The sequence below is a fragment of the Ursus americanus genome, chromosome 24, assembly GCF_024610735.1.
Source record: "Ursus americanus isolate L20-20 chromosome 24, mUrsAme1.1.p, whole genome shotgun sequence".
NCBI classification, from domain to species: Eukaryota; Metazoa; Chordata; class Mammalia; order Carnivora; family Ursidae; genus Ursus; species Ursus americanus.
Window position 1 is genome coordinate 41,066,154 of NC_142150.1, and position 16,256 is coordinate 41,082,409.

Consider the following 16,256-nt stretch of genomic DNA (forward strand, 5'->3'; position numbering starts at 1 on the left):
GGCATGGGTAGCTATGCAGGAGAACTGGCTGTGGGGGGCTAGACGGGGTCAATGGGAGGGAATGGGGCAGAAGAGGCAAGCTGCAGTGGTTCAGGAGAGAGAGGACTGGGCTAAGGTAGGGCCATGAGGATGGAAGAGAGAGGAAGTGTGAAATGCTTCGTTAGGAAAGGAGAATCAGGTGCTGTTGATACCACCTGGGCTGCTTTGTGGGACCCATCAGGGCCTGGCAGGATCGCCCCCCCCAAGCCTTGGCCCAGTTTGGTCAAGTGCAAAGCACAGCTTGTCTGAGGGAGGCAGGGCAATGGGCTCCAAGTCGGAGACCACCTAGCTCTGGGACTTCCCAGGGCTGGGCTGAGGGAACTCAGCCCTGGGGAAACTTGGGGTGAGGAGGAAGCTGGGGAGGGGGCTGAGCCAGCATCTCATGACTCACCCACTTCCACCCAGTCAGCCCAGTGGCATCTCCGCTCCCCTGCTCCAAATTCCAATTTGGTGAGGCTGCTGGAGGCTGAGTCAGCTCCGGCACGGCACGAGAGCAGCGTCCCAAGGGGCTCCTTGCCAGAAACCCTGGCCTCCAGCCAAGGCCAGGGCTAGGCACGGGGCTGGGGGGTGTTGGAGCCAGGCTCCCAGACTACAGCAGCCTCAGTTGAGCAGCGCTGCCCACGATCTTGTGAGTGAATGTGCCTTGTGGGTTGTGAGTTGTGAAGAACTCACGGTGGGCGAGGCCCTGGATAACAGTCTGAGGAGGACGCAGGGGCCAGGGTGTTACGTCCTACTCTGCTCAACTCACTGCATGACCCTGAGAGAACTCCTTTTCCCTCTTGGCCTCCATTTCTTTGACCACACAATGGGACCAACATCTCCCAAGCAGGTTGTGAGACTTAAATAAGACATATGGAAGCTTTGCAAACTGTCCGGTGGCCCAGGACAGCCAGGTTGGGAGAAGTGAGTCTAAACGCCAGAGCTTCCAGAGTTCCTTATGGTCATGCAGGTTGTTTACCGCATAAGGATGTCCGACCCAGGCTGTCAAAATCTAGCCCGTCCTCTGCTCACCAGACCGTATTCCCTAACCTAGAAATGCCAGGGCCAAGACGGTACCTTTCTCGAACTGACACAAATACACCCTGCGGGCTAGCAGTATCCCCTCAGACTTTACTGGGTCAAGCCCCCAGATTTATGGGAAACCACTGAGAAACCGATTCTGATTCCTGGGATGGAGAAGAAGCAGGACTGGCTTTGCAGAGGCTCTCAGAGGTTCCCAGCCTTGGCAGTGAGGTGTATCTTATTACTGGGGGCAGTCAGGGGTGCCCACTTAGGGCAGAGAAGCAGTCTCTTCTGGCCCTGCCTCTCTCCAGCGACCAAAGCAGGTAACCACCAACACAATATTTTAAAAAACACTCAAGACACAGACCCAAATTGGGTTTTATTGAAATGCCAGGAGCAGGCACATGTCAAGGTGGTGAAGGAAGGAAGAAGATGGCGCAGGCTGTATGAGGTGGCAGGGAGGGGCAGGCCCCATGTCCATGGCCCTAGCATCCCCTCTCCCTGCCAAGGGCTGAGTGGGTACAATCACCCCCTCCCCCCTAACAAAATAGCATGCTTAGGCCTGCAGGGCCTTTGCCCCCTGGACTGTGAAGGCTCCAAGAGGGACTGGAAGCACTAATTTTTCTCTCTTGTGAGGGAGGAGAAGGAAAGGATTCGGGAGGAAAGGGAGGTACAGTTGGGGATGAGGGTGGCCAAGGAAGGCTCTCCTCCTGGGAATCTGTACCCAGCCTGTGGTCCTGGATGACAGAGGGGAGCAGCAGTGAAAAGAGAGGCTGAGGGTCCGGCCCTCAGGGAGCCAGAGCCTCCAGCTGGTGGGGACTTGAGTTAGCCCTGGACAGAAGGCAAGAGTTCAAAGGGATTGAGGATGCAGGCAGTTCCCGGTTGACCTAGTCCTCAGAGCTAGGGGGCTCAAACTCCATGGGACAAAGAGAAGGAAGACGGGAGGATCCATCCCTAGCAGGGAGTGGGGGGAGGGGGGCAGAAGGTGGTCTCCCCCAGTTGGCCACACTAGGTCAGTTCCACATTGTTGGCGCGGTCCAGCACACGGGAGCCGCGGGTACTGCCCCCCAGCTGAAAACGGCTCTCATAGAGAGTGGGGCAGAGATGCCAGCGGTTGGCCCGGTAGATGCCCAGGTAGGTGTAGACGTCAGGCTTGTAGGTGAGCAGGCACTTAATGCCTGCTGCACGGATGGCCGCATCCGCCTCCAGTACACCCAAGCGGTCCGTGAAGTCATCTGTGTAAACACAGATGACTTGGCGCCCACCCTCCCTGGCCCGTGGGCTCACCTTGGCCACCTGAAGCCGGCCCTCCACCACAGCCCGAGCAATGCCAGCCCAGGCGTGGTCCAGCTTGAAGCCAGGTGCCAGGTGTATCAGCCACTTGCCAGAGAGCACATGATGGGTGATGGCCAGCTGGCGCAGCGTACTCGGTGTGATGGGCCGCCCACTGGTCTGCAGAGCCTCCCAGGCTGCCTGCAGGCCCTGCACATCGCCCGAGTTGGGGACATAGCCCTGCCCATACGCTGCAATCCAGCCCACAGGCTCAGAGTTGGGTGAGCCAGGGTCCCCATAGCGAGTAACTTGGGATGGTGGGTACTTGGCCAACCAGGCATCCAGCTCGGCAGCAGGTGTGGTGCGGGCATCAAACACTAGCCAGGGGTCCATGTCAGCTGCCATGGCCTCTGCGGCCAGGTGCTCAGCAGTGAAGCCATCCTCACGGCCGCCTGGAGAGTCTTCCTCCTCCATGTCTTCACCTGGCTCCATCCTGCTGTGAAGGAACCGAGTTAGGGCAGGTCCAGGACAGATCTATAGTTTGCTGGGCCCTACCAGGTGCAGCCAATGAGCTCTGTGGCCTTAGGCAAGACTTATCGCCCTGTGCCTCAGTTGCCTCATCTTTACCGCGGACAATTGTTCCTGTCCCCCAGAGCTGCTGAGCATTAAACGCCGGAGGTGGAATATGCACTGCATAAAAGTTGTTGCTTATCTTATTATCACTCCGATTTACAGACCAGAAAACTGAAGCTCAGAGAGAAGTGACTTACCCAAGGTCACACCTGCAATGAGTGACAAGGCCGAGATGTGAATTCAGGTGTGGGAGAAACCGGCCCAGCTACACCTCCTGGCCCGGCCAGAATCCCGAGCGCTGGAATTTAACGGAGCGAGGCAAAGAAGCGCACGTTCGCGCAGCATCCAGGCAGGCCCAGTAGGGCCAGACCCCCGAGGCTGGTGCTGTCGGGCCCACTTGAAGACGAGCACACTGATGCCCAGAAAAGGCAGTGACCGGTTCAAGGCCAATGGGGCGGTGGCCGGACTGGAACCTAGGCTTGTTAGAGCCTACGAGAGCGCCAGCCTCGGGCCCGCCGCGCCCGCCGCCATTAGCGCCCACAGCCCGAGCCGCGCCCCCGCCCAGCCCTGCCCCCTCCCGCAGCCCCGCCGTCACCTCCGGCCTTCGCCACGCTCGGCACCGGCCCAGCCCCGCGCCCGGTTCCGCTCCTGCCGGGGCTCTGCGCCGCCGGCGCCGCCGCCGCCGCCGCCGCGCCCCACCCCCGCCACGGCTGCCGCCGCCGCCATCTTAGCGCCCGCCGTCTCAACAACAACTTTATAGACAAGCGCAGCACGGGGCGGGGCCACAGGGACGGTCGGCCTCGCCGCGGGGCGGGGCCTGCGAGGGGAGGGGCTGACCCCGTGGCGGGGGGCGTCGGGGAACCCGGGGCGGGGCGGGGCTTCGGGGGCGGGGCTAACGTTCGCTCTCTAGGCTTGGGGGCCGGCGGGAGTGGCGGTCCGGTCGGGATCGACGCGCACGGTCAGGGAGGCTCCAAGGGGAGGGCGCTCCCGGCCCTGAGAGCGGCGTCTTGACCGGCGGCGCTAGGACCCCGTGGGGAGCGGCGGGGGCGGAGCAGGCGGCACCAGGACCCAGGGGAACCGCGGCAGGCGGGCGGCGAGCAGGCCCGGGGGCCGGGAAGCTGCGGGCGGCGGCGCTGGGCCCGGCGCGGCAAGAGAGACCCTGAGATGCCGAGCAAGAAGAAAAAGTATAACGCGCGGTTCCCGCCGGTGAGCACGTGGCCGGGCCGGGGAGGAGCGGGCCGGGCTCTCGGGAGGCTCGGGCCCAAGCCGGGCTGGGGGGGGGGGGGCGGGCGCATCGCGGTGTTCGGGGGCACGGACGCCCCGCCCCCTTCCGTGCTCTCCCCGCGTCGGTGCCCCCCGCCCCCTTTCTCCCGGGATACCCCCTCTCGTTATCCCCTCCCAGCACCCCTTTCTGGGACGGAGGTGACAGGGTCCTAGTTTTCTGCCCCCTCCCCAGGCGCGGATCAAGAAGATCATGCAAACTGACGAAGAGATTGGGAAGGTGGCGGCGGCAGTGCCTGTCATCATCTGTATCCTGTCGGGGCCTGCCTGGCCAGGTTGAGGGACGTGGGGTAGGGAGGGAGCCCGGGGTCGCCTTGTTTAGGCTGGGGATCCCCCACCCGTGTTCTCCTTGACGCTCCTCAGCCCGGGCGCTTGAGCTGTTCCTGGAGTCGCTGTTGAAGAAGGCTTGCCAGGTGACCCAGTCCCGAAACGCCAAGACCATGACCACATCCCACCTGTGAGTGGCCAGGGAGCTGGTTGGGCCCAGTGGGACCCCGCCCCAGGAGTTCACACACGTAGGGGTTGTGGGAGGCTGCTGGGAGACCAGCAATGCCTCAGACAGTGGTGGGTTTGAACTGGGGGAAGAGGGGTTGGCTGGGCTAGCCAGGCGGGCGGGTCAGGTGGTGGACATGGGGTGGCGGTTTTCCAGGCTCCATTCTCCTGACATCCAGAGACCCATGCTATCCCTTGCTAAGGGCCCAGACGTCTGGGCCCCATCTGAATGCCATCTTCTCCCCACCTCTTCCAGGAAACAGTGCATTGAGCTGGAGCAGCAGTTTGACTTCTTGAAGGACCTGGTGGCCTCTGTGCCTGACATGCAGGGAGACGGGGAAGACAACCACATGGATGGGGACAAGGGTACCCGCAGGTGAGGAGCCAGGGCCAAGTGTCCAGGCAAGGAAGGCCAAGGCCACTGGGGTTGGGGGTGGTTGGGGGGGTGGTCAGGGAGTGGTGAGATCTCTGGGCAGATGGACTGTACCTTCCCGAAGGGGCCGGAAGCCAGGCAGCAGTGGCCGGAAGAATGGTGGGATGGGAAGCAAAAGCAAGGACAAGAAGCTGTCGGGGACGGACTCGGAGCAGGAGGTGAGTGAGGCCCCCAGCCCTCTACCCTACCGCATGGTGTGGAGACGACAGTCTTGCATCAGGCCTTGCTGGCTGGACACCTGGTTCCATCCTCACCTATTGTCTTTTGTAAACTGGGGCTATAAAGGTCAGGCTACAGAGGTCAGTGTCCTGTCCCTGCCACTCCCAGGGGTCTAGGCTCTCCAGTGATGGGCTCACGCTTTTCTTGTCACCTCTGACCCCTGCCTTGTTCCCAGGATGAGTCTGACGACACAGACACTGATGGGGAAGAGGAGACATCACAGGCCCCACCCCAGGCCAGCCATCCCCCTGCCCACTTTCAGAGGTAAGCGGCTCAGTGGCACCAGAGGGGGCTAGCAAGCTGTGCAAGGTTGCCTTGTCTTTCTTGTCCTTGCAGCAGATTTGGGGAATGGGCGGGGAGGAACTGAGGAGGGCCTAAAGGCAGGAGACCGCTCTCAGAAGGTCTCCTCTCCCACCCACACCCAGCCCTGTTGCATGGGGCCTCGGCAGGAGCTGTGTGACCTGCTCTGGGTCCTTCCCTTCTCTGAGCTTGGCTGCCCCTTGGTACAGAGGGCCACGGGCTGCGTGCTCACAGGGGTGGGGTGGGGCCCAGTGGGCGGGAATGGGCACCAGAGAGGGGTCTGATCTTTCTCTCCTGCTTTCTGCCCCGCAGCCCCCCGACACCCTTCATGCCCTTCACCTCGACTCTGCCTCTGCCCCCAGCACCCCCGGGCCCCTCAGCACCTGACGCAGAGGATGAAGAGGACTATGACTCCTAGCGCCCTCTGCCCCCCAGGCCACACCCCCTTTTAGTTGGTTTTAGTTGCTCTGGGGGGAGGAGAGAAGATAGAGCTGTTCTTAAATTTATTAAAAAATTAATAATAAAAGGGAACACCAGTGTCTGTCCCAGCCTGTGTCCAGGGCTCTGTGGCCACTTTCCCATCCAGCCACCTGCTTTCCCGATGCTCAGCTGAGGCCAGGAGCAGGGGCGGGCAGGGCAGCAGCTGAGTGAAGGGGGGGTCCAGAGGCTGCAGTTCTGCCAGGGTAGGAGCAGGGTAGGCTGCTGGCAGAGGGATGGTAGGCAGAGTGGTGGTGTAGGGTGGCACCAGAGGGGCTGGTTATGCTGGGGGACAACCTGTTCCGTTGTGCCGTGTGACCCTGGAAGGGTTCCTATCTTTCTTTGAGTGGCCGCTCCTGTCTGATGGAGACTGTTCTGTCCACTGCGGACTGCTGCAAGGGGACAGACGGGACGGACAATGGCAAGAGGCTTTGCCAGCTGCGTAGCCCGGTGCCATGAAGGGCGTGTGGGAAGGGGCAGCGGAAGTAGAGGTAGGTGTGACTGTCAAGGGCCTTGAAGATTAACTTTTGAGCAGGACAGTGACCCATGTGGTCAACCCGCCCCCATTTGTGAGCAGACCCTGGAACCGTGGGGTCCCCAAGGCAGACGTGTGCCTTCAGGGAGCCGGGGCTTGGTGAGGCTGGGCAGGAGACAAGGCGGCCGGTGGGCAGACTTGAGGTGTGTGTTATCAGTAGACTCAAGGGTGCCGTGGATGGACTGGCCGTGGGGCTGCAAGGGAGGGAACCCTTAGGGACTGCCAGCTTGCCTTCTGCAGCGAGTGGGGCGGGGGCTCTTTTCCAGCTGGAGGACATAGAGAAAGCAAGATTAGGTGTCAGGGTCACAAGTGGGGCTGTGGCGAGTTTCGGGTGCCCGTGAAGCTGCTGAGGGGAGGCCTAGAACGGGCCCTGGAACGGTAGGGGCCTGGAGACAGATGTGTGAGCCTTGAGAGTAGGTGACCTTGCCCCAGGGAGAGGGGGAGGGCCTGGGCAGGCCACCCAAGGAGACTGAAGAGCAGCCACACCCAGCCCCCCCCCCCCCCCCCCCCCCCCCCCGCCAGGAGCCACGGGTGGTACGTGGCCAGGTGTGTCTGGGAGTGGTCAGCGGTCACAACAGCTTGCAAGCTTCGGGGAAGGCTTGGTGGTGGCCGACAGCGGGAAGCTGGAGGTGAGAAATGAGGTGCGGGGAAGCAATGTTCAGGGCTGAGAAGCGGAGACGAGAGCCGTGGCTCAGAACGAGGACAGAGGGACACTTTTTGGTTTGTTTTCTAAGAGAGCAGAAATGCAGGTTGTAGCAAGGGAGAGGACGGAAGGACGGCAAGGAGGCTGATGCAGTGAGGTGAGCTTGCCTGAGGCTGACCCCAGCGCGATCAGGGTGAGGCGGAGGACGATGAGTGGGTTTGGTGGGGGCATTGAGGTGTTCCGTCTTTGGGGCGTAGGAAGCCAGGTGGCAGGCGTGGATGGGCCCGGGGGGCCCGGAGCCGAGGGGCACCTGGGTCCTGTCTGCCTCTCCTGTGGTTATAGTGCCCCTGCTGGCTTTTGGGGACCGTCTCTCTTCTAGTCAGCCTGTAGTATGTGCAGCTGACCCCACCCCCTGTGAGGCGAGGGGTGGGGACATTGCACCACACAGTGTGGCCACAGTGAGTGGTGGAGGCCGGGTCGTGACCCTAGAAGGCCCGTCAACGCACCCGAGCCCCTGGGACTTTAAGTGGGACCGTCGGGGAAGGGTCTTGACAAGATGGCTAGCTTTGCCGTGGCACTGGAGGCAGCAGGAAGCCCTTTCCGGAGTCCTGGTGAGGGTGACGGTGGCCACGCTGGGGTAGCAAAGCTGGCAGAATGTAGGCTGGGTGCTGCCGGCAGCCGTTTCCCACCCTGACGGGTGATCCTGGATGAATGAAGTCAGCACAGGAGAGCCAGGAGCCTCAGAGATACCCATTTCTGATGACACCGGGACCCCGTGTTGCCTGAACCCTGTATACCTTGGACTTCTCAGTCACGTGAGCCAATAAACATTTTCCGCCCTCGAAGCCAGTGGCTTTCGGTCATTTGTAACTGAAAGAGCTCTGGCTGCCGGGACCGTGAATGGGAGACGGCCCAGGAGCAGGAGCAGTCTTCCCTAGCAGCCAGCTGGGCCCAGTCCGGGGAAGGTGGCCACTTGGGTCCGCGGAGCCAAGGGCATGCCACGCAGGTGTGATGAATGGGGGTGGGAGAGGAAGACCCCCTTGGAGCCGGTGGCTGGGCTGTGTCCAGAGGTGAGGTTCTGAACTGAGAAGGTTCGGAGTGACGAGGCTGGGGATGACTGGGGAAGGCAAGGAGGCCGGGGTGCTGGGAGCAGCCTGCAGGCAAAAGGCTTGAGGAGGCACGGGTGAGGGGGAGACGCCTGGGAGCTGCTGGCCTGCATCTCTGTGTTCTAGGCCTGCTTCTTTTTTGTTTTGTTTTGTTTTTAGAGATTTTATTTATTTATTAGAGAGAGAGAGAGACAGCCAGAGGGAGAGGGAACACAAGCAGGGGGAGTGGGAGAGGAAGAAGCAGGCTCCCAGCGGAGGAGCCCGATGTGGGGCTCGATCCCAGGACTCCGGGATCACGCCCCGAGCCAAAGACAGACGCTTAACGACTACGCCACCCAGGCACCCCTCTAGGCCTTGCTTCTTCAGCCTGGGTGGTGGGCCGATGAGTATAACCTCTGGAGCCAGGCCCTGGGTTCAAATCCCGACTTCTCCATTTGCTAGCCTCGAGCAAGTTCTGTAGTTTCTCTGTGTCTCAGTTTTGTCATCTGTAAAATGGGGCGAGAGACTACCTAGGTTAGTTGTGTACGCTCTACCGTATATACTAGTTATTAGTTAGGGCAAATGACTGATTTAAACTCAAAATACATAGGCTCAGACGCAGTCGATGTTTTTTGCTTGCTCGTGTAAGACCCATTAATGGGATTCATCTAACCAGTGGCAGTGTTTCTCCAAGAGGGACTTCAGGGCCCAGGCCCCTTCCATCTTGGGGCCCCACCGTTTACAGCCCACGACTTTCAAGGCCACTGAGGAAGGGACAAGCTCGTAGCCCACGGAGGTGTTTTGGGGCCAGGGCTGGAGGTGGCCCCATCGCCTCTTCCTCCTGGACCTGTCGCAAGGTCCCACCTGAGGGAGGCTAGGAAGAGTGGTCTAGCCCACCGGTGTGACCGACTGGCTGGTTCTGCCGCAGGACCTCACAGGCCTTTGGGAAGGGCTTGACCCAGCCTTTGCCAAGTGTTAGGAGTGCAGCCTCCTGAGCTGAGTGAGGCCAGGGGCCCGGTACCCCTGACTGGGCCTGGCCTCTAGGTGCTTCCCAGGAATGAGAAAGATGGCTGTGCCCGGCGGGCACCACTGGATACCAGGAGCCGGCAGCTTGTCAGCATTCCATCTGCAGAGCTCTGTCTGGGCCCGGATGATTTTCTCCCTTCATTCTCTAGTTCCGTGGGGAGCCTTGGGCCTCGGGCCAAGTCCTATCTGAAAGCCTCAGTGCAGCCTTGCCCCACCCTGGTCTGTACGTGGGGCCAGTGTGTGAAATGGGCGGCCGCTTCCGAGGCAGCAAGGCCACCAGGAGCTGCCCCCCTCAGGTGAAAGGTATGGACCCACCCCTCCTTGCCAAGCGGAGAGGCTCCCTCCACGGCGCCCCTGAGGATTCAGTCAGCAGAGTGCCTTGAGCTCCCAGCACCCTCACTCAGCAGGGAGAGGTGAGGCCACCGTCACCCACCAGGAGCTGGAAACGGAGGGTGCTGGGGCTGAGGGCTGCCGAGGAAGCCAGGAGCACCGGAGCTCACACTGCTGGGGGCGATCTCAGAGGGGGATTCCCTGGGAAACGGTGTGGCAGCTCCTCCTTGAGTCTGTTGACCTACGCTTCCCCGCGGCACGATTCCGCTCCTAGGCACGTGTCCACCGACAGACACGTGCAGGAATGTTCCCAGCCCCCAGCCAGAGACAACCCGAGTGTCCAGCAACGAGAGCACGAATAAAGAAATGATAGAACATTGGGCAGCGGAAGAGCCATAGAGAAGCAGTAACGAAGTCACGGGCGGACCTTGTAGACGTTCCGTTGAGCAGAAGAAGCCAAACACAGGACTACGCCCTGGGAGCTCATTCATTCAAAGGCGTTCAGGACCGGGCAGTGGGAGTCAGTATGACGCGACCGCGGGGGGAGGGGGCTGGCTGGGAGGCCGTGCAAAGAGCCCTCTGGAAATAGTTTACCGCCTGAACTGGGTGGTGCTTGTATATAAAACTACATTAAAGCCACGTGTTTAAGATGTACATTTTTATGATAACCTCATAACGATTTTATCTATTGGGAACCCGTGGCCTGCTAGGCAGGGATGATTATGTGTGTTCTCGGACTTTATGGCTGATGGGGAGAGAGAAGATAAATAGTATGTCAGGTGGTGGAACGTGCCCTGGGGAAAAGAAAGCACAAGGGAGCGGTCGGGAGTCTGGGGGCAGGAAGGGTGGCCCCAGCCATCCCATACGGGGTTCGGGGGAGACTCTGACAAGGTGAGATTGGAGAGAAAACCCCACTAACTGAGGAGCTGTCTGAGGAGAGGGCTCCAGGCAGAGGGCCAGCGAGGGCAGAGGCCCGGGGGATTGTGATTCGATCCTGGCAGGTTTCCCGATGGGCTCCCCCAGCTCCCACGACCTCAGCCGCGGCCCAGGAGCCTAATTTAGGACCGACTAGCCCTGTACGCGGCCTGCCTTGGCTGGGGGGTGTTTTTGTGGCAGCCTCTCGGGGCCTCAGAAGCTTCCTGAAGGGGAAGACGGTAGCGGTGTAGACACAGGAGGAGCTCCCATCCACACCTGCCCTGTGGGGGGCCCAGGGGCCCAGTGGGTGGGGAAATGGGAGTTCACGGCCTCCTCTCACCCGAGGGCCATCCTTTCTCAGGTTCGGTTCCAGTACGTGCACGGAACCAAGTTCCCACCATTCCAGGCCATGGGCACAACGGCAGGGGGATGACACCCGTGACCCAGATGCTCCACCAGGGGCCTGATCCCTCTTCTCCTTGGGCAGAGCCTTTGTGAGAGCGGCGGGTAGCTCTGGACACCCTCAGGGGACTCCTCGTAGCTGGGGAGTGGGGAGGAGTTGGGTGACCCTCCCCTCCTCTCAGCGGAGTGCACTTTATTCCGAAATCATGTCCTTCCTATTTTGTGTGCATGTGTACGTTCAAATGTCATTAAGAGAAAAAACTGGAATGAGGACTAGGATCTCTGCACTCACCCCGGCGACCGGAGAGCTGCAAAGGAAAACCCGAGATCCCACATGGCACCTGTCAGACTGGCGAGAATAGGAAGGTACATAAACAGGGCAGCTGGCGGAGAGCCGGTGACGGAAGTCTGGGGTTTTTGGTGGGAGTGTCAGCCAGTCAGGATGTTTGAAAGGACAGTCTGACACCTACGTGCCCCCGGCAGGTCCACTCCTGGGTAAAAGCTCTCACAAATAGACAGTTCGTCGGTATGGTTTGAGGTGGTGAAGAGCCAGGAGCGATGTGCCAGCAGTGTGGACAAAACTGAAACACACAGTGTTGCAGGAAAAACAGAAAAATACAGACCCAGGTCTACGGCAGAGCCATGTTTATGGAAACTAAAAACACAGAACATCTTGTATATTTCTGCCAATTACTCGGTGACCGGGGGCAACGGCCAGAAGGTCTCTCTGCTTCAGTTTTCTCATCTATAAAGTGGGGACAATAGTAACAACTCCGTCAGGGACACGTGACGGTGAAGTGAGATTTGATACATTAAGTGCTTAGCAAAGTGCCCAGCACACGGTGAGCGCGGAGTAAATGGCCTCCCGTCACTGATGCATGCGGAGCTCGCTGCCTAGAAAGCAGATTGGAAGGGCATGTGTCAAACACTAGAGCAGGGGGGCTATGGGATGCTGGAGTAGGACTGGGGATGGGCTGGAGGGAAGGTTCATTTCAAAGGGAGGCTTTTTTGGGACTGTGGTGGCGCACGGAGTGCCCCAGACCAGGGAGCACGGCCTGCTCCAGTCTATGCTCCCAAGTTTAAATAAAAATGGAAGATATTGCCAATTGTCATCTTCCAAATGGATGGTGTCTCGTAAGGACAAGAAAACAGTGGCCCTGCAGTGTTTATGGGATCATGTATGTTTTTATCATTCACTCACTCAACAAGTATTTCTGAGCATCTGTTCTGTGCCAAGCCCTGTTCTGGGCTCTGGGGAGGAGCACACAAAAGATTTTTTTTTTAAACCATTTTATTTTTATTTAAGGTTATATTTAATTTACTTATTAGAGAGACAGAGTATGAGCAGGGGGGAGGGGCAGAGGGTGAGGGAGAAGCAGGCTCCCTGCCCAGCAAGGAGCCAGGACCCCAGGATCAAGACATGAGCTGAAGGCAGCCGCTCAACCGACTGAGCCCCCAGGCGCCCCAAACACACAAAAGCTTTGACCACCTGCGGCTTCTGGTCTGACTCTGTTGTCTCTGCTGAGGGTCGCACTGAGCTGCGAGCTGCTTCAGGGCTCTCTTTGGGACTCAGCATCAGGGCAAAGACATCAAGACCAAAATCAGGAACTACTAGACTTGCCCCTTTGGACAGCCAGTTCCCCAATTAGAACCAGACCAGGAACTGCCGGCAGGACTACCTGGATTTCCACCGCAGTGACTGCGAGAGGGGCGATGTCTCCATGTGCGAGAATTACCGGCCTGAGTACAAGTCCCTCTGCCCCGAGCCCTGGGGGTCAGCCTGGGACAACCGCCGGGCAGAAGGTGCGTTACCTGCGAAAATCTCAATTGGCTCCACCCACCCCTCCCCTGTCCTCCATCCTTCTCCCAGGGTGGTGATGGGGGACCTGGGTACATGGTGACCCCACCCTGGGATCCTGAATCATGGCTTAACTTATAACACTCGTTGGAAACGTGTAAGACTGTGTCTGTGTAAGAGAGTCAGATGATCGGGCAAGAAGCTGGCGGTGGAATTAGAACCTTGACCAGAAAGAGGGGCTTCTGGGTGATTGTTTTTTTCTGCTTTGTTTTGTTTTATGTTATTAAACTGACCACCTTCTCTATATCAAGAAAAAGAAAAAAAAATTGACACCCTGCTCCCAGTGGGGCTTCCGTTCCAGTTGGGGATGGTGTCACTGGCAGACCAAAAACAAAAGTGCGAACACCTAAGGCCTGGGTGGTGGGAGTCAGGAAGGGGAAGAAAGCAGGGAGAGGGGAAGGGAGAAAGACAGGGCGTCAATGGGCTCACGGATCCAGGGGCTCAGAGGCGTGGCCCTGGCCACCAGTCCTCCCCCCTTGTTCTGTGGGGGGCAAGCTGTGGGTTTCCAGCCACAGGGTCTCAGCTGTGGCCCGTGCCCTGGTGGCCCGTGCCCTGGCACCGGGGCCAGTTTCGCTTTCCCCTTCCCCTAAGTGCTTCAGTTCTGTTTCTGCCTCCTGGGTTCTCTGCCCCTGCGCCCCTGCCTGCCCCTCTGTCTGGAGCCACGTCTGACCTCGCAGGGAAGCCGGTCAGTTTGGGGGCGGAGGGGGGAGCTGCTGAGGGGGGTAGGGGCCTCCTCAGAAGGTATCTCGGGAGCTGCACCCCTAAGGGAGTAAAGCACCCCTGAGAGTCTGGGCTCTGGGGCGATGCTGCCCGTACTTTATAGCACAACGCCCAACAGCCTGTAGTCACATAACCTTGTAGCCCATAACCTGACCTCTCTGTGCCTCAGTTTCCTTATTATGAAACGGGCATCATCATTTTCCCTACCTCGTGGGGTTGTCGTAAGGATTAACTGATACATAGAGAGAGCTGTGACCGTTTGTGTCGTGCCAGGCTCAGTCTAGGCACCGGCGTTTGACTGTGAGCAAACCCAGTCCCTGGCCCCCCTCAGGTGACCTTAGATGAGGGCGGGGGTTCACCTCTTACTGCGCTTGGAATCGCTGGGGAGCTCTGAAGGCCACCGATGCCTTGGGCCCATCCGCGGAGATTCTGATCGAACTGGCTGGGAGGTCCCAGGCGTTGCTACGTTAGACGCCTGGGTGCCTCAGTCGGTTAAGCGTCTTCCTTCGCTCGTGATCCCAGGGTCCTGGAATCGAGCCCTGCATCTGGCTCCTTGCTCAGTAGGAAGCCTGCTTCTCTCTCTCCCTGCCTGCGGCTCCCCCTACTTGTGCTCGCTCTCTGACAAATAAAATCTTACAAAAAAAAAAAAAAAAAGCTTCCCCGGTGGTTGCAATGTGCCCCCAGGGTGGAGAGCCAGCAGCGCTCTGTCTCTCTCTGCTGTGGGGCCAGACTCGTCTTTATAAGCTCAGGTTTAATCTTCCGGCTGCCCCGTCTCCCTGGGTTTGAAACCTACTGCACTCATGACTGGAAAATTCTTCCTCTCCTCCCAAAGTAATTATCTAACCGCACCTAAACTGTCAAACCCAGCTCACCTCCCTCCACTAGTGTGGTGATTAACTCCTTGTATGCCACTCATCTCACACACACACACACACACACACACACACACACACACACACACTCAGTGCCTTCGCCAGGTGGGCTTCCTCAGCCTTCACTGTCCTTAATACTACACGGCTTTTAAAGTTCAGCTCAACTGTCACCTCCTCCAGGAGGCCTTCCTGGAAGTGGCCTCTCCTTCCTTTCAGTCTTAGGTTAGTGTTTGCATGATACACCTTTTCCCATCCTTTTCCATTTAAACCGATCTGCGTCTTTACATTTGGAAGGGGTTTCTTGCAGGCAGAGAATATGATGAAGTCTTGCATTTTAATGCAATCTGCCAACCTCTTCTTTTTAATTGGCGTGTGTACACAATTTACATACTTTTTTTATTGTACCAAAATACACGTACAATTTACCATTTTAACCACTTTTAAGGGTACAGTTCAGTGGCAGTAAGTACTTCCCCAGTGTTGTGCGACCATCACCACCCTTCATCTCCAGAATCATTTCATCTTTCCAATTCGAAACTCTGGGGGCGCCTGGGTGGCTCAGTCCGTTAAGCATCTGCCTTCAGCTCAGGTCATGATCTCAGGGTCCTGGGATCCAGTCCCGTGTCAGGCTCCCTGCTGAGCAGGGAGCCTGCTTCTCCCTCTCCCTCTGCCTCTCTACCTACTTGTGCTCTCTCTCTCTCTCTGTGTCAAATAAATGCATAAATAACCTTAAAACAAAAACAAAACCAAATTGAAACTCTGTCCCCATTAAACACCAGCTCCCCATTTCTCCCTCACCCCCCGGCCCTGGTAACCACTGTTCTATTTGCTGTCTCAGACTTTGACTATTCTCAGTATCTTACGTAAGTGAGATCACACGATATTTATCCTTATGTGTCTGGCTTATTTCACTTAGCATAATATCTTTAAGATTCCTCCATACTGTGGCATGTGTCCGAATTTCTTTTTTTAAAGGCTGAATAATATTCCGTCCATGTATACACCACATTTTGTTTATCCGTTCATGCATCGAGGGGCGTTTGGGCTGTTTCCAGCTTTCGGTGACCGTGAATAATGCTGTCATGAACATGGGTGTACAAATATCTATTCCAGTGCCTGCTTCCAAGTCTTTGGGTTGTATGTGCAGACGGGGTATTTCTGGATCGTACGGCAATTCTATGTTTGAGTTTCTGAGGATCCGCCACACTGGCTCCCACCGCAGCTGCACCATCTAACCTCCCCATCAGCAAGGCGCAAGGTGCCAATTTCTCCAAATCCTCACTGACATTTGCTATTTTTTGCTTTTGTGTTTGGCTTTTCTCTTGTAATGAATGACGCTGAGCATCTTTTCATGTGCTTATCAGCTATGTGGGGGAAATGTCCGTCCAAATCCTTTGCCAATTTTTTAATGTGTTTTTTTTTCTTGAAGTATAGTTGACATACACTGTTACATTAGTTTCAGGTTTACGTTAGTTTACAGCACAGTGAATCGACGACTGTATATATTACGCAATGTAATATATGTGTGGTGTAGTTACCAGCTGTCGCCGTACAATGTTATTACGGTATTATTGATGACATTCCCTGTGCTATACTTTTCATCCCTGTGGCTTATTTATTTTATAACTGGAACTTTGTACCTCTTAATCCCGTTTCTTTTTTTTTTTTTTAAGATTTTATTTGTTTATTTGACACAGAGAGCACAAGCAGGGGGAGCAGCAGGCAGAGGGAGAGGGAGAAGCAGGCTCTCCACTGAGCAGGGAGCCCGATGTGGGGCTGGAT

At 57.7% G+C, this 16,256-nt stretch overlaps 2 protein-coding genes across 6 annotated transcripts; one reads left to right on the forward strand and one right to left on the reverse strand.

Moving 5' to 3' along the window:
• Nucleotides 1-1,401: 1,401 nt before the first annotated feature.
• Nucleotides 1,402-3,633, reverse strand: C24H11orf68 (chromosome 24 C11orf68 homolog). 4 transcript variants are annotated; one of them, XM_045775892.2, is made up of 3 exons: nucleotides 3,482-3,606; nucleotides 3,084-3,184; nucleotides 1,402-2,806 (listed from the first exon to the last, which is right to left on the reverse strand). In XM_045775892.2, exon 3 carries the CDS (start codon nucleotides 2,803-2,805, stop codon nucleotides 2,050-2,052), a length of 756 nt encoding a protein of 251 aa, XP_045631848.1. In that variant the 5' UTR covers nucleotide 2,806; nucleotides 3,084-3,184; nucleotides 3,482-3,606; the 3' UTR covers nucleotides 1,402-2,049. The 4 variants fall into 4 exon arrangements, with proteins under 4 accessions (XP_045631848.1, XP_045631847.1, XP_045631851.2 ...); XM_045775891.2 differs by having other exon boundaries at nucleotides 1,402-2,809; XM_045775895.2 differs by lacking the exon at nucleotides 3,084-3,184 and having other exon boundaries at nucleotides 3,482-3,633.
• A 162-nt stretch (nucleotides 3,634-3,795) lies between these two features.
• DRAP1 (DR1 associated protein 1) lies at nucleotides 3,796-6,166 on the forward strand. Of its 2 annotated transcripts, none has more exons than XM_045775879.2 (7): nucleotides 3,796-4,092; nucleotides 4,343-4,415; nucleotides 4,531-4,624; nucleotides 4,916-5,035; nucleotides 5,136-5,250; nucleotides 5,487-5,575; nucleotides 5,924-6,166. In XM_045775879.2, exons 1-7 carry the CDS (start codon nucleotides 4,051-4,053, stop codon nucleotides 6,027-6,029), a joined length of 639 nt encoding a protein of 212 aa, XP_045631835.1. In that variant the 5' UTR covers nucleotides 3,796-4,050; the 3' UTR covers nucleotides 6,030-6,166. The 2 variants fall into 2 exon arrangements, with proteins under 2 accessions (XP_045631835.1, XP_045631836.1); XM_045775880.2 differs by having other exon boundaries at nucleotides 3,799-4,092; nucleotides 5,157-5,250.
• Nucleotides 6,167-16,256: the final 10,090 nt, after the last annotated feature.